Source organism: Mixophyes fleayi, chromosome 3 (assembly GCF_038048845.1).
Source record: "Mixophyes fleayi isolate aMixFle1 chromosome 3, aMixFle1.hap1, whole genome shotgun sequence".
Lineage (NCBI taxonomy): Eukaryota > Metazoa > Chordata > Amphibia > Anura > Limnodynastidae > Mixophyes > Mixophyes fleayi.
Window position 1 is genome coordinate 69,187,822 of NC_134404.1, and position 20,497 is coordinate 69,208,318.

Consider the following 20,497-nt stretch of genomic DNA (forward strand, 5'->3'; position numbering starts at 1 on the left):
CCAGCACTTGCTATGGAGATTGATCCGTGACTGTTCTCGTCCAGACCAACCACTGTATTGTACTGGTGTGGTGGTGGCTGATACAGGCTAGTCCTCAGCTTACTGAATTTATCAGCTCCCTATCACAAGGAGTCAAAACCCAGGCTGATGGTTGGTCTGCAGACCGCTCATCGCCCCACTTACACTGTTACAGAGCTGCATTGTTAGAGCTAACGGCAATTAAAATAATCTCATAGAACAGGCAGGCGAGGTCTTCACCTATAGCGGCCGCCTTTCCCGTTGAGCTGAACATGCTCACAGGTACTCAGATGCCCCCAGATCTTAAACTCAGAGTAGTACAAGTTTATATATTACCGTAGCGCAGGCTAGGGCCTAATGGCAGGAAGTAGCGAAGTCCAGAAACAGGCCGAGGTCAAAGGGCAACAGCAGGCAGCGGAGTGAGGTCCAGGCAGGGGTCAGGGCCAGCAGAAAACAAGGTATCCATGGAACAGGCAGAGGTAAGGGTCACAAGCAATGCAAACAGAGTCCAGTAAGCAAGCCAGGGGTCACAGAAGAGTCAATCCGAAAAGCACAGGAGCAGAAGAAGGAAGCAGGTCAGCAGCCAGGAACTGAAGCTATAACCGACAGGGAGGCTAAGCCTCCCTGCCTTAAGTATATAGATGCACCAATAGAAATGTGGGGGCACAGATGCAGTAATTAGCCCAAGGCTGGTGCGGATTTTCACTTGTTGTGCACGTGCCCGGCTGTCAGTTTAGCCAGGCTGCGGCGGTGGAGGAAAGAACCGTCCCAACTGTTGCCTTGGTGACAGCCAGGAAGTGTGGGCGAAAGTGATGTCCCAGTCGTCATGGAGACAGCAGGGACGGTAGAGGCAGCCGGAAGCCAGCCGTGGCGGCCAGCAGTGGAGCCGCGGCTCGTGACATGCACATAGTGAGGAATCGATTAAGTTTTACCCAATGAATATTTCCATGACAATTTCCATCTAACAAAGCAGCTATCACAAATAAAACTCAAGAGAGACAAATAGCAGAGGATGCCAATGAGAGGTAGGACAATTACATTTATTTACTAAATAAAAATGTTATAAACTTTTATTTTGGTGTTTTCTTTGTCATATTTTGGAGAGATATGTTATCAAGGAGTGGTAATTGTTTTTTAGTACGGTGCTAAGGAGTGGTGGTGATTGAGGAGTATTTTAGTGGGTGGGGTATGGTGGTAAGGAGTGGTGGTGAGTGAAGGGTATTTCAGGGGGTGAGGTATGATGCCAGGGAGTGGCGGTGAGTAGCAGAAATGTCAGTGTGTGAGGTATGGTGCCAGGGTGGTGGTGGTGGGTATATTAATGGGTAAGGTGTGGTATCAGGGAGTGGTGGAGAACACAGACTATTTCAGTGAGTGAGGGAGGGTGTCTGTGAATAGTAGTGAGTAAGAGGTACTGTATACTACATCCATGGATGGGTGAGAGGTATTTTATTTAGTGGGTGGTGTATTTGGTGAATAGTAAGAGGGGTGAGTGCAGAAGAATACTACATGCACCAATAGTTACCTCTGAGTCCTTAGACACTGAGCCCACACTGGCAGTTTATCTATGTTCTTCACCTTAATGCAATGTGTCTTAAAATGGTTTGTGCCCAATACTGACATCTGTATACAAGCAGGGAATGTTATCAATATATTTTGTAATATGTGTCCATTAAAATATTGCGGTTGGCTGGTTATGTGTTACTTCAAAGGCTAAGTAAAATATAAGTTTTACCTATTGTACTATTTACTAACAGAGCCATGACTATGGCAGTGTGATGTGCCACAGCCAAGGGTGCCTAGTATCGCCCCTACTAAAACAAAGTAGATTGGGGGCACCAGTGTTCCCAGGGCACTGAAATGTCTAGCTTCAGCTCTGCCCTACTCCCACCTATAGTACCCACTCTAAAGCACCCTCACAACTATCCCAATGTCTACTCTGAGACAAAGTCATTCATTTTATTTCAGCTGTGCGCTCTTCCACCTGCGCTGTGCGCTCTTATTGATATGCCTGACAATTCAGTAATAATAATAATAATAATAATAACGCCATTCTTATCTGTTCAGTCTTGCCTGTGCCACACAACACCGGGCTATTGACTTATTATTGGACAAACTATACATGATTAATTGACACTTTTTTTCAGGAGTGTGTCTCTCTTTGGCCTTCGCCTATAAAGCCTTTCTTGGTTTAATGTGTGGTGTATGGTACGGGTTGAAACTATCACTCCAGATTGTTCTAGGTCAGTCTTCAGCTCTTTGGACGTTTTCCATGGTGTTTTTTCCAGTTTGTACTAACTTTTGAAGACTTCCCTTATCAATTTTTTTCTTTCCCCCACATCCAGGGAGGTTCTTCACAGTTTCATGAGTAGCAAACTTCTTAATAACGTTGCACATTGTTGAAACAGTAATGCCAAGGTGTTTATAGATGGCCTTGTATGCTTTAGAGGTCTTATGTTTGGTGATAATAGCACTTCTGGTGCTCTCAGACAGCTCTCTTCTCTTCTCTATTGTGGCAAAGTAACAGGGAATAAAAAGTGGCCTTCTTAAACTTTAAAGCGATCAGTCATTGATTAATTCAAGTCATGTGAGCACTGACAATTTATCACAGGTGACTCTAATTTCTAATTTATTACAAGTAACAGGTTTCTTGTAAGTGCGCTTGATTTAACTCATATCACTAACACCAGCTGCAGGGCAGGTGTAAGTGCCGACTGATAGTGATCACTGACGTGGCATAGATTTGTTTTAAAAACTAGACGTATGCGTGACACTAGATAGCACAGAACATGTGTATGCAAGTAAGATAGACTAGAAAGATGCATTGTATGTACAGTAAACATTAGAAACATCTATATTTATGTATTTAATGTTTGTCTCACTTGCTTTACTTTCCCATTCTTCAAGATTCAGACTTGTTCTCACCCACGTTAACAGTTATTAATAGAGCCACCATCGTTACATCCTTCCTTTTAGCCTACATTCTGAGCTCTATAATATACTTAAAATAACTAGCATTTAATATTAAGTAGGTCAAGTAGGCTTGTTCTAGCATTACTCTATATTCCTTCTTTTTTTTTGTCTTGGCTTTATATATTCAGTTATGGCCTGAATACCGGTGGTTTTGTGAAAACACATTTTAGTACATCCCATTCTTAATATTATCAGTTTCTCATGTTGGGACAAGATTGTAAAGCAATGGGCATGGTGAACTGCACTTTTTAGCCATGTGGTTATCAGGAAGTATCAGTGATGTAACTATAACATCTCCTTGGAAAAGTACTTCAGGGGTTAAATTCCACCTCCATAGGGAACACTCAGGAGTTAAGTGAATTAAGCTATCAATGTTATTCCTGTTTGCTCCCTATTGTCAACTGGTGAGCTCTACAGCCCCAGGAGTCTGACCCTGCAGGGGTCCCCTGAGGGAATATACCTGGGAGGTAGGGGAGGGGGCTGGATAGTGTAAGCAATGGAGACCCTTTGCAACTCCCATGGACAGGCAGATCCTAAGGTGGAATTAGGAGGTGATAAAAGAGGCTACCCTGGACATGTGAGACTAAGTTTTGGCCAAGAGGTGATGCTCTGCAAGAGATGCGCAGTGAAACATATCTCACTGGATTTATTTGAACTGATTTTCTCATTTGTTGGACCTGCTATCGTTACGGGGCTGTGCTATATTTAATTATGTTCTGCAGAATAAATCATCCTTCTATTTTTCCCCTAATACTGTGTCCGTGTGATTTGGGAACCACGTATCTTCACATTCAGTTATGGCATGAATACCGGTGGTTTTGTGAAAACACAGTTATGGCATTGTCGAAGTCAGCAAATTGGATAAAGTCATTTCAATTAAAATCGAGCAAACTTGGTTGTCTTTGTCTGAAAAGATGCGTGCGGTACGCTACGACGTACAAGGGCACGCTACGGCGTGGAAGGGCATACGCAGCTACAACACGTGGCAGCAACAGTATTTGGTCTTTTACCATACATTCGCACAAACACGCATACTTGTAAAATAGTACACATTAATGGTAATTGCAACACATAGTCATTTATGTCGAAATATAGTAGTATTTATGTGTTATAATATAAATTATATGCACATTAGTGAAATATATGGAACAGGTTGAAGGAGTCATATCATGTGTGGTATCATAATAAACCTCTTAACATTTGCTACTGTTTGGTTCACTCTGCGAAGGAATCGCAGAGTGCATACACAAGTTATGAATGATAGGGAATTATGAACTACTTAAGACTAAGGAATCTTGGCAGGAAGAGCAGAGCATACCCCCTGGAGAGATGACCCCCTCCTTTGGATTCTTTAGGATGAACTAGCCAATGATTGACAACCCCTTGGACCTTCCTGAAACCTGGACCAATAGAAGCCAGCTATACCAACTTCATTGTTTTTACTGTATTCCTGTGTGCATATAAGCAGCAGCTTCTAATCTAGTGTTCAGACATCTTGTCCCCAGACTTCAGGATTGAATGACTGCACACTGGATCCAGAGCGCCTGCAATAAGTAACGGCTGTACTTATTATTATTTTGCTTGAATTATTCTGCTACTTATTGAGAATAAATCTTTGTGCTTTGGAAACACAAATCGAGGTTCGACAATCGTTATTGGTTTGCGACAATACGCACTTAACAGCATGAATACCGGTGGTTTTGTTAAAACACATTTTAGTACATCCCAGACCTAATCTTATCAGTTTCTCATGTTGGGACAAGGAAAAAAATGGACAGAAGTTGTGTCTGCCTATCAAGATCTATTGTTGTAAATTTGAAAGGTGAGGGGTGGGTGAGATGAGGCTACTACCTTTAGATAGACGTTAGCTTAAATATCTAGCTCACAAGTATTTTTTTAATTGTTGAACATTATTTTAATAAAGTGAGTGCTATTCCATTTTAATTCCACTTTAAGGGAACTTTACTTGCCCAAGATGCTACCAAAACTCTTATCCACTCTCCCATTATCTTCTACAATGACGACTGCAACCTCTTCCTATCTGACATTCCTCTCACCCATCACTCCATGCTTCTATCCATCTTAAATACTGCAACAAATCTGGTCTTCCTCCCTCGCCACTCTGCATCTGCAGCACCACTTTGTGAAGCTCTACACTGCCTCCCAGTGTCCTCCAGAATCCAATTCAAATTACTCAACCTTACATACAAAGCTTCAACAACTCCCCCATTTCATACATCTCAAATCTCATCTCACAATACTTCCATTATCACCTTCTTAAATATGACCTGCACATCGCCTTGTCTCTCGCAGCCATCTCTTACTGCCCACCTAGACTTCCACCATGCTGCTACCCACTCATGGAATTCCCTTACATGCCCAATCAGACTGTCCCACAGCCTCCAAATGTGATGTGACCGGTGCTGCTGCCCAGGGCACAAAGCCGAGGAGACGCCATGGCCTCTGCATTTTGCCCAGGCCTAACAGCCCAGGTACCCAGGTGGTGCCACAGGCAGCACCTGATCCACAGACAGCGTAATGTGTGCTGTGCCCACACAAATTTACCTAGATGAACGGTCAAAGATAATGTACTGTGGGTTATTTATAATACAAACTAGACACTGCACTATTGTGTAATATATACACTGCTGTACTGTGCAGGGCTCTATCTAGGGTGGTGTGATATGCGCCACATTCCAGGGTGCAAGGTTGGGATGGCACACCAGCTCAGGTGTGGGATTCATTTTTTCTTAGAGAAGTGCTGGTCCTGGTTAATAGGGGCCAACACTTGCTATTGAGATTTATCCGTGACTGTTCTCGTCCAGTCCAACCCCTATATTGTACTGGTGTGGTGGTGGCTGATACAGACCTGCCCCCAGCTTCCTGAATTGCTCAGCTCCCTATCACAAGGAGTCAAACCCCAGGCTGATGGTTGGTCTGCAGACCACTCTCCACCACCACTTCCACTGTTACAGAGCTGCATATAGTGAAGAATTCGATTAAGTTTTACCTAATGAATATTTCCATGACCATTTCCTTCTAACAAAGCAGCTATCACAAATAAAACTCAAGAGGGACGAATAGCAGAGGATGCCAATGAGAGGTAGCACATTTGCATTCATTTACTAAATAAACATTTTCATAAACTTTTCTTTTGGTATTTTCTTTGTCATATATTGCAGAGATTATTTCAATGGCTGAGATATGGTATCATGGAGTGGTAATTGTCTTGGGTACGGTGCTAAGGAGTGGTGGTGAATGAGGAGTATTTTTTTTTTTTTTTTTTTTTATAAACAGTTTTTATTGAGGTATACAATATCACATATACAATTGGATGCATTATGAAATAAATACATATTTTCACATTTTTTCAAACAATTCAATAAGTCATTAACATGCCCAATCTCCCATTCTCAAATAATCCATCCCGTCTAGGACTTAACCATTAGAAGGTGGAGATAAGTCAATCGGAGGGTCCGCTGAGACCATTCTTAACCCGTACCACTCAGTATTGTGGAAGCTATTCCAAAGTTGTGTACGTGTGATACGGGGTAAGAGAGTTATAAAGCTCTCCCATGCGTCAAAGAATTGCTTTACTCTAACCTCTTTCTGCAAAGACGTCTCTATCCAATCCATTCGGAATATGTGATAGAGCTTTTCTTTAAAAAGGGAAAACATAGGAGGGGAATCCTGGGCCCAGACCTGGAGTATGCTCTTCCTGGCCGCAGCAGAAACTGCTAATAGTAGTTTATTGCATCCTTTACTAACTTTGCAAGTATTTGGAAGTATTCCGAATATCGCCCATTCCGGAGATAGAGGCGCATAATTTACCAGGTGTGTGTTAGAAAATCTCCAAATCTGGGTCCAGAATCGTTTAATTGGGGGACACTCCCAAAAACAGTGTGTCAAATCCGCTCTCGGAGACCCACATTTCGGACAACAGTGTGATTCTGATAGACCTATCTGAAATCGACGAGATGGAGACAGATATGCCCTATGATAGATATTTAGGAACATTTCTGTGTAGGTCATGGCCGGTAATATTTTAATGGAATTGGTCAGTGCCTTTAAAAGAACCTCTGGTGTCAGGTGAGGAAATTGTTCCTGCCGCAATGAAAGGCCAGTTTTAGAATGGTTATAGTCAAATTGGGTACGTAATAGGGAATAATGCTGTGAGATGGCTTGACGGGTCAGGGGAGGTCTCGAAAGCATAGCCTCCAAGGGATTATCCCAATCCTCCGGAGAGATTTTACTTAGTACTGTATTAATGTAATGTTGGCATTGAAATATTGCTAGATGATAAGGGGCTAGTTGTGGATAAGTAGAGCTTATTTGAGTATAGGTCATAGGTTTTCGCGTACTTGTATCAATTAATGATCTTATCTTAGTAATTCCTAATTTCGCCCAGTTAGTAAATGGGAAGGAAGCTGATCCGTCCTGAAAGTTAGGGTTGTTTAATAATGGGAGGTTCATTGAGATATAAGGGCTTAAATGGTATATGTGGCAAAGCCTATGCCAAAATTTACGCACAGTATACAAGATTGGATTATTTATAGTTTGAATTGGAAGTTCTTTTTCATGTAGATGAATAAAGGCTAATAAGCTAAGGTTAGGGATAAAATTCTGATCTAATGTAGTATTAGTATAAGTATCCGTGTTATGCAACCAGTCTTTAAGGTGTCGCAATTGGGCCGCTTGGTTATATTTGGTAGCATTTGGTAAATTCAGCCCTCCTCTATTTTTTGACTGTTGTAATTTGATCAACCCAATACGCGGTTTTTTGGAATTCCAGATAAAACGTCTAAATTCTGTATCCAATTTCATTGCATCTGATCTGGTCAATAATAAGGGTAAAACTTGTAATGGATACAATAGTTTAGGAAATATGATCATTTTAATTATGTTTATTCTACCTCCATAGGAGAGGCAGAGATGTTTCCAACCTTTCATCTCATGTTCCACTACATTTATCATCCTAGAGATATTAAGGTTATATAGAGAGTGAATATCTCTTGGTAGCTGGATGCCCAGGTATGGCATGGTCGACTTTGCCCATGTAATGGGAATATCCCTTGCCCATGTTGGGACTATGACACCCTTTCCCAGATACATAGCAGTAGATTTTTCAAAATTGACAGAGAACCCAGAGATAGAACCAAACTCCACTATTCGGTCCATTAGGGATCTAAGTGAGACTTCAGGATTAGATATGTAGATCATTACATCATCAGCAAAAGCTGTAATTTTGATTTCCTGATCTCCAATCCTTATTCCCTCCAGTTGCGTCCAGTTTTGCAAGACTCTAAGCATAGGGTCCAATACCAAATTAAAGAGTAATGGAGAGAGTGGACATCCCTGGCGAGTACCTCTATACATTTCCAGTGGGGAACCCGTGACACCATTGACCAATAGAGATGTTTTAGGGGAGGTGTAGAGAAAGGCTACAAGTGCTCTAAAATCAGTGTCAAAGCGCCTACATGAGAGAATTTCGTTTAGAAAAGGCCATGAAACAGAATCGAAAGCCTTTTGAGCATCTAAACTAAGGATCATGTTTGAGGTGGAATTTACACTTGAGGCCACAATCGCTGATATGGCTGTCCTAATACCTTTGACCGAGTGGCGTCCTGTTACAAATCCCAGCTGATGGGATGTTAACAACCCAGGAAGGATACCTTGTAAACGATCCGCCATGATCTTTGCTAAAAGCTTGTAATCTGTGTTTAAAAGAGTAATAGGGCGATAAGATCCTTCAATCATAGGGTCCTTACCTGGTTTAGGGATAAGGACTGTATGGGCTACATTAAACGATGGGTATACAGGACGTTCCCTATGTATCATTGAAAACAAATCTGCTAAAACATGAGCCAGATCCCCTTCAAGGATCTTGTAATACTCTGCCGTAAAGCCATCTGGGCCTGGTGTTTTATTGAGTTTCAAATGCTTGATTGCAATCTCTACATCTCGGGAAGTGTTATCTTTTGCCATAACATCTCTCTGTTCTGGCGTTAATGAAGGCAATTTGGCCTCAGTCAAAAGTTTGGACATTAGCTGGGGATTTGGTGTAGAGCCCTTGTATAAGGCCGAATAGTAAGCCTGGAAGGTTTCTAATATATCTTCCGATCTGGTAAGAATCTTAGAAGAATTATGGGCTTTAAGAGCAATTATGTGACTTTTACGTTTCTGAGGTTTGGTTATATTTGCAAGTAATTTGCCAGCTTTATTTCCCCATCTGAAAAATTTATTTTTTGAAAAATCAATTTGTTGTTTTGCTTGGGAAGTCAAGAAACTCTCTAAGAGTTGTCTCGCCTCACGATAAGTAGACCATGACATATCCGACTGGTTGGAAGCAAACCTGGCATATGCCTCAGCCGATAATTTGCTCAAATTATCATAAATTTCCTTAGCCTTCTTACGATGCCTAGATACATACGCAATTATGTGTCCCCTCATAACTGCCTTTGAAGCTTCCCAGAATAGAATTTTGTCATCCCATTGGTCAATGTTATCATCTAGATATTCAGCCCATCTGTGTCTTAGAAATTGTTGAAAATGGTCTGAATTGTATAGGTAAGTAGGAAATCTCCAGTGCCTAGACCTCCGTCTTGAGTTCGGATTTTGGATTGTAAGGGAGATCATTGCATGGTCCGAGATAACTATATCAGCAATATCTGCCCTACGAACCCAGTAGTAGTAAGCAACTCAACATATGTAATTATACGTAGCTAATTTCAGGAATGTTGTAATGGTTATCTGTGTTCTATAGGTCCGCTTACGTGACCGAACTCCGGGGAAAGAATGAAGAGATTTGTTAAAACGCGGTCAACTAGGTGTACCGCCCACCGGAAGTTCCTGTTGTTAGATATTTAATCAGTCATTTAGGCAGGGCGAATTTCGAAGCTTTTAGTTGTTATCAGCCATGGAGAGAACCACTCTGTTATATATAATTTATTCAGTGGTAGTGACGTAGCTTGTACTGAGTCAGATTTGTTGTGAAATCAAAGATGATCTTTGCAGCAGTACTATAGATGACCACTAGGTGGCATAAATCGTTGGTTGTAGACTGATGCAGACAGTAAGTAGCTGTATTGTAGAGCTTTCATATGCAATGTTATTATCACAAGCAGGTAATCGGTTAGTATTTCCACAACTATTCTGCACTGCTGTAAGGTAGAATCTTCGTTACAGTGCAGCTGAACGCAGTGTGTATCATCTACACTGAATCAGCGTTCGTGCATCATCCTCAAAGTTATTGGGTAAAACATTTAGCAATGTTGATGTTCACTGTCTCTGCTTGTTATGCAGCAATAATGTGTGGGGGCTGTTCAGGTGGAATGGAAGGGGTTAATACCTCCTTACCTCCGTTGTATACTTTTTTTTTTTCCCCTCCACAACGTCCCAGGATGGCTCCCAGCAGGCACCACGGGGTCTGATTCACCGGAAGAGAAGGCAATGATGGCGTTCTGCCACTTCCGGTTTTACTCCACCAGCACCACGAGTTACAGGGGCGGCTTTCAGGCGGGGGTCTCTGTGTGTGTGTACCTTATATGAGGGATCAGGCTTTCCCCTCTGAGATTTCCCCTCCGCCGTCAGTCCGTCTCAGTCGTGCCTCCTCTCCGGGTAGTTTCCTTTGCCCTGTCTCAGTCTCAGTCGCTGGAGCGCTTGAGCGCTTGGCAGGTGGGCGCTTTTCCTCTCACAGGACTCAGGGCTGACTTGTGTGATTGGGGCAACCACAATCCGCCGCTAAAATGTACTTTTATCTTTTTCTGTGCGGAGCTCCGTTTCAACAAAAAGGTTTTTAAGAAGATCCTTCAGTATCTTCTAGTGTGTATTATTATTTGTTTATATACCAACAGAAGTGTAATGCCTGTATTCAAAATTATATTGAAAGATGTATTTACTCAATCACTGTACTCTATTTCTAGATGATGTTCCAGGGGCTGATTAACTTTCTCAAAACAGAACAATAGCCAGCCTGAGATACTTGGTTGGCAAGGAAATTCATTTAACGAATGAGGAGTATTTTAGTGGGTGGGGTATGGTGGTAAGGAGTGGTGGTGAGTGAAGGGTATTTCAGGGGGTGAGGTATGATGCAAGGGAGTGGAGGTGAGTAGCAGAAATGTCAGTGGGTGAGGTATGGTGCCAGGCTGATAGTGGGTATATTAATGGGTGGTATCAGGGAGTGGTGGTGAATAGGATCTATTTCAGTGAGTGAGAGAGAGTGTCTGTGAATAGTAGTGAGTAAGAGGTACTGTATAGTACATCCATGGATAGGTGAGAGGTATATTATTAGGTGAGTGGTGTATTTGGTGAGTAGTAAGAGGGGTGAGTGCGGTACAGTACTACATGCAGAAATACCTACCCCTGAGTCCTTAGACACTGAGCCCACACTAGCAGTTTATCTATGTTCTCCGCTCTTCACCTTAATGCAATGTGCCTGGAAATGGTTTGTGCCCAATACTGACATCTGTATACAAGCAGGGAACGTTATCAATACATTTTGTAATATATGTCCATTCAAATATTGGGGTTGGCTGGTTATGTGGTACATCAACGGCTAAGTAAAATTGAAGTTTTACTTATTGTACTATTTACTAACAGAGCCATGACTATGGCAGTGCGATGTGCCACAGCCAAGGGTGCCTAGTATTGCCCCTACTAAAATGGAGTAGATGGGGGGCACCAGTGTTCTTTTCTGCCCAGGGTACTGAAATGTCTAGCTTCAGCTCTGCCCTACTGCCACCTATACTACCCACTCTAAAGCAGCCTCACAACTATCCCAATGTCTACCCGAGACAAAGTCATTCATTTTATTTCAGCTAAGCCCTCTTCCACCTGCGCTGTGCGTTCTTTCTTATCGATATGCCTGACAATTCAATAATAATAATAATAATAACAACGCCATTCTTATCTGTTCAGTCTTGCCTGTGCCACACAACACACAGTCCTCTCAGCTCTCTGCTTGCACAGCTTCTTTGCAATACATATTGTTCAAACCAGCACAGTGACAAAATATTTCTGAGGAAATAAAGAAACCACAAAAGCTTTCACATGTTAAATACTTAGATAGAACAGAACACACAGCTGTGGTGAAAAGTAATAGCTTGGTGAGTACAGCTTAACCAGCACTTCGAATAGGGATCAGCGAGCTCTAGGAAGAAATAAAACAGGTGAACATTTAAAGTGAATGCTATTTGGATAAGGATGCAGTTTGTGCAGCTGTTGTGTGTGCATGTTGTGTGTGTTTGTCCTGAATGTCAGCTCCTGTGTACTGCCTGCACTTCCCATGTGTTGGCTTGTAAATAGAGGTCTGAATGTGCCACAGTCACATAAAACATAGATGTATTTTTGCAAAAGTTGATTAAACAGAAAGCGAAGATAAGTTACTCCTAAATGGTGCTAAATAAACTTCATGTTCTTTAAAAGTAACATCATTTTTATTTTCATTTTAGCACCAAACACTGCAAATTGTGTGGAAGTTTAGTAAAAGAGGTTATGGTTTCCAATTACTGTAAAATGAATTCCATTTGTATAAAATCGTCTTTACAATCTAGAAAATAAAAGCTACACCAAAATAGGAATAAGGTAAAGTAACATAAATCTTTAGCACCAAAACAACTGCATTTTACTTGAGAATCACTTTTCAAATTAATTTTATTTTTAATGTATAAAATACAAATTTTGTTAAGGATAATTTAACATCAGTTTTTTAAAAAATGGACTTTGGTAATTTTAAGGAAACGCCAAAAAATGTTTCTCAAAAACAGCAGATGGTTACTGCAGAATTTATTTCTATAAAATACCATGCTAATTTTACATCAATAGCTGACCATGTGTTACTCCACAGTCAGCCTATACCACATGGAAGAATACACTTAGTTCACCAGAAAACAGACTTTGTAAGCAAAGATTAAGAGAATCAGTTACACGTTACATGAAAACAAGCAATTATAGGATTTCATTGGAAGCAAAACCTATAACTGATTATATTGTTTATAAAACTAAACAATAAAACAAACAAGTGCATAGTAAACCAATGTATTTAAAATATAAAAAAAGCTTTGAAAGTGACACTCAAATAAAGGAGCAGAATAAAAATGTAAAAGTTCAAATAATTATAAGTATAAATGTCTTAGCAGTGCGTTTAGGGGACTTTTTTTTTTTTTTTTTAAATCCCTGCTTGTTTGATTTCCAGCAAAAATAAACCATGCTTAAACAAAGCACCCGAGCAGATAAACCATGGAAATGGTCTTTGGGACTTAAAAATAATTATATGAAGTGACATAATGGTGATAAAATACAGAAGTATTGCTATTGTGCAATATGTGCTGTGTGATACAAGGTTCTGGTTAATACTTCCATGGAGTATGGTTGGCAAGCATTTGACAGGACGCTAGTGAAATATTTTATACAACCCCTAAATATAAACAAATGAGAACAAGCCCTGCCTAGCAAAAACCTTTTGTAGAGATAAATATTGCACAACATAATTCATTATCATTTTAATACGGAACTTCCAGATACACCGAGCGAAATACACCGAAATGTAAATTCCCTTTATCTGTAAAAAATAATAATCTATGTTCAGCTTTATTCTCTACACACAATTTGTTTCCTTGCAAGATTAAGTGAAGAAACATTTAACGTATCAAAGAGATTTTATTGAAGAAACTGTGTGTGAAAAGTAAAGATATTCACTGACCCCCGTGTTCTGGTTTTGATTTTGGTTTTGAATCTGGATTAACTTCGTGGTTTGGTTTTGGCAAAAACGCCCTTGAGTGTTTTGGGTTTGAATCCCGTTTATTTTCTAAAATCCATATTTTTTTTTGCTAAAATCACATAAATCAGGGCTCTAATTAAAACCTTCAATTAGATTGAAATCAGGATTCTTTGTTGGCCAGTTGTTTGTCCATTTTATTTTCCTTTGCAACCTTTCTTTTATGCTTCTGGATGTGTGTTTTGAGTTTATCGTGCTGGAGGTTCTTCAACCCAAACCTAGTTTTATTACACTGGGTAGAACATTTCGCTCCAAAATGTCTTGGTAATCCTTTGATTTCATGATATGATACTTCAATATGGTCAAGGCCTCCACCCACGGCCGGTGCTAGCCTCCATGGCGCCCTAGGCATTTTTACAAAATAGGCGCCCTGGCCCCCCCCCCGCAACAATCGGCACCCTCCTCCCTCCTCCCCCCGTCTTTCCTTACCTCGCCACCGCCGCCTCTCTGCTCCGTCTCCTCCCCTCCATTCACTGACACTAGTGAGTGGAGGGGAGGAGACGGGGCAGAGAGGCAGCGGTGGTGAGCAATAGCCTCTTCCCCCCCTCCCCTGTGCATCTGAATACTGTGCGGCGGCCGTGACAGGTATGGTCAGTGGTCGCCGCACAGTTTTAAAGTAATTTTCATTCTGGAGGGCGCCCTCCAGAGCCCGGCGCCCTAGGCAAGTGCCTAACCTTGCCTAATGGGAGCGCCGGGCCTGCCTCCACCAGAGGCAACAAAGCATCCCATAACATTATGGATCCTCCACCTTGTTTAATCGTAACCTTGTTTAAACATTCTTCTCCTTAAAAGCTCAATTTTGTCACCTAGAAACAAATCACTGGTCTGCATTGCCAAAATGCTCAATTATGGTTTTGCCTGTCCACAGAACATTTGCCCAGAAGGATTGTGGTTTGTCTAGGTACATTTTGGCAAAGATCAGTCAGCTTTTATGTCTATTTTTCAGTAGTAGGGTGTACTTTGGCCTTCGCCCATAAAGCCTTTCTTGATTTAGTGTGCAGCATATGGTACGGGTTGAAACTATCACTCCAGATTGTTCCAGGTCAGACTTCAGCTCTTTGGATGTTTTACATGGTGTTTTGTCCACAGTTTGTACCAACCTTTGAATACTTCTCTCATCAATTTTTCTCTTTCTCCCATGTCCAGAGAGGTTCTTCACAGTTCCATGAGTAGCAAACTTTTTAATAACATTGCACACTGTTGAAACAGGGATGCCAAGGTGTTTGGAAATGGCCTTCTACGCATTAGAGGTCTCATGTTTAGTGATAATAGCACTTCTGGTGCTTTCAGACAGCTCTCTTGTCTTCACCATGGTAACAAAGTAACAGGGAATACAAATTGGCCTTCTTAAACATTTAAGCTATCATTCATTGATTAATTCAAGTCATGGGAGCATTGACAATTTAACACAGGTGACTCTAATTTCTTATTTATTACACTTGAGTCTAATCTAGCTATTTTATTTTTCAAATTGATTTGAATTGCTTAAATGCGTGCCAATAATTGTGCCCTGGCAATCTTTCAATTGTTATAGTTTTTCCTACTTTTGCTTTTTAAAATGTGTTTTTTAAATCCATAGCTGTTCTGTAAATGATCTGTGTTTGTTTCTTTTTAGAATAATTTTAACTCTGGTAAAAAGTGGTTTATGATTGGATTGGATCAACAAGCCAAGGATGAAATAGAAGCAAATGTGTTATTGCTTCTCGTGAAGACACAGTTCAGAACAGGACATCTGGAGGAAAAATAGTGAAGTACCATTTGGATTTTGAGTGCAGTACCCAGTAGAGCTTGCAAGCATGATTTTTTGTAATATAACTCCACAGCCATCATTACAGACATTTAGCCTAATTAGTTATATTCCTCTTTTTTTCTTTGGCTTTACATGCAATGTTCTTGCCATCTGGGTTTTCTGTTTCAAGTTAAAAAAGTGGACGGAAACCACTGTGTTCATGATGAACCTGGTGATAGCTGACATCTTGGTCATCTTAACCTTTCCTTTCAGATTATATTCTCACTTGCACATTTGGGACCTTGGCAGTGGACTGTGTAAATCCCTAATGTCCTCCTACTTTGTAAACACATACATGAGCATCTTCACTATCACAGCAATTGCATTTGATCGCTACTTGGCAATCAGGCACCCTCTGAAACACAAAGGTTGGATGTCCCTAGTGAAAGCTTCTGCTATGTGTTGTATCCTGTGGATTATTTTCATCATTGCTAGCATACTGAGGATTTTGCAGAGCACTGATCACACATTATATGTCTGTTTCCAGAAAGACAGCAAAGAACCTTTTAACATGACTTTAATTTTTGTTGTGGGTGGGTTCTTCCTACCCTTGATCCTTATCAGCTTTTGTACTGGAAAAATCGTAATGACTCTCTGTGACAAAGAGATATTGGATACACGTGAGCAGTATTCCACCAAAAAAGCTGTGAACATTGTTATCTCCAACTTTGTGATTTTTGTGGTTTGCTTTTTGCCAATCCATGTGGGATACACAATCCGTTTTGTGGCTGAGAGTTTCAATGCATCTTGCTACACCCTGGAACAAGTCGATTTCTTTGTTCATGTAGCAACGATAATTGCTAACTCTAACTGTGTCCTGGACTCACTGTGTTATTACTTCGCAGCCAGTGAATTTCGGAAGGCTCTCTCCAGGCAAAAATTCACCTAACCTAAAAGCTACACATTATAGCAATCTAACACACTGAGGGTCATTTACAATATGATAGCAAGCACAATAGAGCCATAGGTTTCTATGTGTGCAAAGATGATGGTTTGCAGATATGCTCATATTATGGCTGGGTAAGTGTCAGATTAGAAGAGGTCTAATTCTTAGCACATAGTTTACATTTAATGCAGGGGACAAGCAACAACAATGACTAATATTCTACACCTTAGTTATACCTTGAAAGCTATTTTTTAAAATACAGCTCTCTTCCTGATTTTCTTTTATATATATATATATATATATATATATATATATATATATATATATATATATATAAGCTATGCAAGCTGATGTTGGCTGAGAAGGTCCAATATCCATAAATAAAATAGTTTGTGCTCATTGCTAGGGGAAAGCATCAACTGCAGACTGGGTAGAAAACCTCTGTTGGTGCATCATAAATCCAACATCACTGACTTTAAAATCCTAGTACATCAATCAATGGTATATTGACTTGGCAAACTTGGAGCCATACCACTCATATGCACATAATTACAGAGCCTTTTGAAAAATAATTTTTTTGGTGTCAATGTAGTAGCTCTTTACACATTTAGATGCATGCTGTCTATCTAGCTCATAATGGGTGGGCTAAAACAGAATTGAGTAAAGAACACAAAAAACAAAACTGACACATGAACTAAACACATTTTGTTAGTGCCCTTACTTTCCAGTGTTCTTTAATAATGAAATAAGGGTAAAATAGGCAGTTGAATTATCGTACTAATATTGTTAGATTAACGAATAGAGATAGGCATTGTGTAGAAATGATTCTGCACCTAGAAAGCAAGGTGCACAGGATGTGCTTGTAGTCAGGGCCTGATTAAGGGTTCTGGCCGCCCTAGGCTAATACGGCCGCAGCGCCCCCCCCTCCTCAGAATATATAGGTGTATAGGAACACTCCTGAATATGAATGTTCAGGTGTATTCTCCAGCATTCAAATTTAGACAGATTGTGCCATTGTCTCTTACCTGTTCTTGCTCTTCACTCTTGCAACTTTGTTATCCTCTCGCTGGCTTCTGGAAAGTTTGCGTCCTGTTTTGAAAATGCAAAAATGTATTATAATGCAAACCCTGAATGATTAGGCCCTTTAGTTAAAACAAAACACTCCATTATGGCGAGCTAAAAGTACCCCATTGGACAGGCATATATAAGCAATATCTGAATATTTGTTGTCAATCAAATACAAACCTCTACCAGCCCAATCTCACTAATATTTAGTATTCTAGCGATTGCTGAGACCACCCATGTGACCACCACACAATCATGAGATTCTGCCCCCCAAAGCTGCTCTATTTTTTAAATACCCCCTGCAGCCATTTTCCTTAACCACAACCCCCCCACAGCCATTTTCCTTAACCACTGCTGCAGCCATTTTCTTTACCTCCCACCCTGCATCCATCCCCCTTGCAGCTATTTTCCTTACATCCACTCTGTAGCTATCCCCCCCCCCCGTCACATCAAAACTCCCCCAGTCACATATATCAGCCCCCCTCCTCTGCCCTCCTTCATACATATCAACCTCTCTCCCTCCCTATAGATTTTCATGGCAGCCCCCCCCTCCCACCCTATAGATTTGTATGACAGTCCCCTCCCCTCCCTATAGATATGCAGGGCAGTTCCCCCTCCCTATAGATATGCAGGGCAGTTCTCCCCCTCCCTATAAATATGCAGGGCAGTTCTCCCCCCTCCCTATAGATATGCAGGGCAGTTCCCCCCCCCTCCCTATAGATATGCAGGGCAGTTCCCCCCCCCTCCCTATAGATATGCAGGGCAGTTCCCCCCCCCTCCCTATAGATATGCAGGGTAGTTCCCCCCCTCCCTATAGATATGCAGGGCAGTTCCCCCTCCCTATAGATATGCAGGGCAGTTCTCCCCCTCCCTATAAATATGCAGGGCAGTTCTCCCCCTCCCTATAGATATACAGGGCAGTTCCCCCCCCCTCCCTATAGATATGCAGGGCAGTTCCCCCCTCCCTATAGATATGCAGGGCAGTTCCCCCCCTCCCTATAGATATGCAGGGCAGTTCCCCCCCTCCCTATAGGTATGCAGGGCAGTTCCCCCCCTCCCTATAGATATGCAGGGCAGTTCCCCCCCTCCCTATAGATATGCAGGGCAGTTCCCCCCTCCCTATAGATATGCAGGGCAGTCCCCCCCCCCCCCCTCCCTATAGATATGCAGGGCAGTCCCCTCCCTCCCTATAGATATGCAGGGCAGTTCCCCCCCCTCCCTATAGATATGCAGGGCAGTTCCCCCCCTCCCTATAGATATGCAGGGCAGTTCCCCCCCCTCCCTATAGATATGCAGGGCAGTTCCCCCCCTCCCTATAGATATGCAGGGCAGTTCCCCCCCCTCCCTATAGATATGCAGGGCAGTTCCCCCCCTCCCTATAGATATGCAGGGCAGTTCCCCCCTTCACTTACCTGTAGTTGTGCCAGCGTCGCTCCTCTTCTCAGATCAGCAGATAGGAAGTGAAGATGTCCTGCTTCCTGTCTGCTGCACAGCAACAGGCAGCCTGGCGATTGGCTGTGTGTTGCTAACCCTTGACCACCAATGCTTTTGATCGTCGAGCCCTTCCACCCCGCCGCGGCGACCCCCCCTCCCCCACCCTGAAAAAAAAAATGAATGAAAAAAAAATAAAAATGAATGAAAAAAATAAATAAATACCCGCAGCGCCGCGCCCCCCGGGACCCAGCGCCCAAGGCTGCAGCCTGGTCAGCCTAGTGATTGATCAGGCCCTGCTTGTAGTTTATCTTTTATGTCCAGCTTTTGGGATTTGTCCCATCTCATTATTCCTCTTAAGGGCACATACAATATATGTCTTGTGTTGCATGTGTTGGGGCAGTGTCATGATGTGTACAGGAAAACTAAGGTATGTAGGGAGACACAGAATGAGAGTTAGATAATGGATGAGGCAGCATCCACTGACACAAAGGCTAGTGACGTGAGGCTTTAGTCATACTGATGCATATGCTATTCTGGTGCTATATGAAATAAAGTTCTTCCATCCAACTTCTTTGATTATCCTTTTTGACTGTTCTATCACTAAATCCTCTCTCTGCAAAATGTATCTATTCTACTTTGAATCCTGAATACATTTTAATAATTTTTTAGGGTTTCTTCTCTAAACAATTAGTTTATCTCTATGTAGTTAATCTCATAAATGATTTACAATTAGAGTTGCGTTAAACCAGGGGCTGGCTGGCAGACTTTAGCCCGAGGGGCAAGCACACAGCACTGGCCCATAAGTAACGATTCTTCATTTAAAGGGTGGTTTTCGGTATAATATATATTGATCAATATAAAAAGAGGCTATTTTAGTGTTGCTTAATCCAGCAATACTTTATTATTATAAATAATAAATCTTAAATAATAAAAATAAATGATGCAACAAAAAAACAGACCTCACTTTATACTGCATTTTATTTTATATGCTCCTTCTCCCTACACCATTTTTTTTTCTTTTTAAACATACCTGGCTGATTATAATGGTATTTATCAAAATGCAAAAAGCCCTCTATACTAATAGGGTTATTTGTTTTAGGGTTAACCTAAACCAAATAATATTAAGGGTGGTACTGGAAGGAGGAGTAGAGCACTAGATGTCATTCTGACACCCTGGCCCAGAGCTGGGGGGCCAAGGTGTACTTTAGACAGGGGGTCCCTATGATGTAACATGGTTATCATTTTAGACAAACACACAGGCAATAGTATGTGCACTACTGTTAGGGGCATGTAGTTCTGCCTTCACGGGCAGTACACAGTGAAGCAGAACATACCTCCCAACTGTCCTAAGCGAGACAGTCACCCAAATTCGGAACGGTCCCACCAGATTCAGGACAGTTGGCAGACTGTCATGCTCTCTCCTACCTGTTCTTGTCACTTTCACCACTTGTGACTGCTGGTTTCTTAACTCATTTGTTGCTTGTCTGGATCCTGGAATATTGGAAGCCCTATATGGAAAAAAAAATGGGTACATAAAATTTAGAAAACTCCAGACAGTCCC

The 20,497-nt window shown here is 41.6% G+C and overlaps 1 protein-coding gene across 1 annotated transcript; it reads left to right on the forward strand.

The window, feature by feature from the left end:
* Positions 1-12,077: 12,077 nt before the first annotated feature.
* On the forward strand, positions 12,078-17,291 carry LOC142142683 (G-protein coupled receptor 35-like). Its single transcript, XM_075200536.1, has 2 exons — positions 12,078-12,155; positions 15,378-17,291. Exon 2 carries the CDS (start codon positions 15,559-15,561, stop codon positions 16,438-16,440), a length of 882 nt encoding a protein of 293 aa, XP_075056637.1. The 5' UTR covers positions 12,078-12,155; positions 15,378-15,558; the 3' UTR covers positions 16,441-17,291.
* Positions 17,292-20,497: the final 3,206 nt, after the last annotated feature.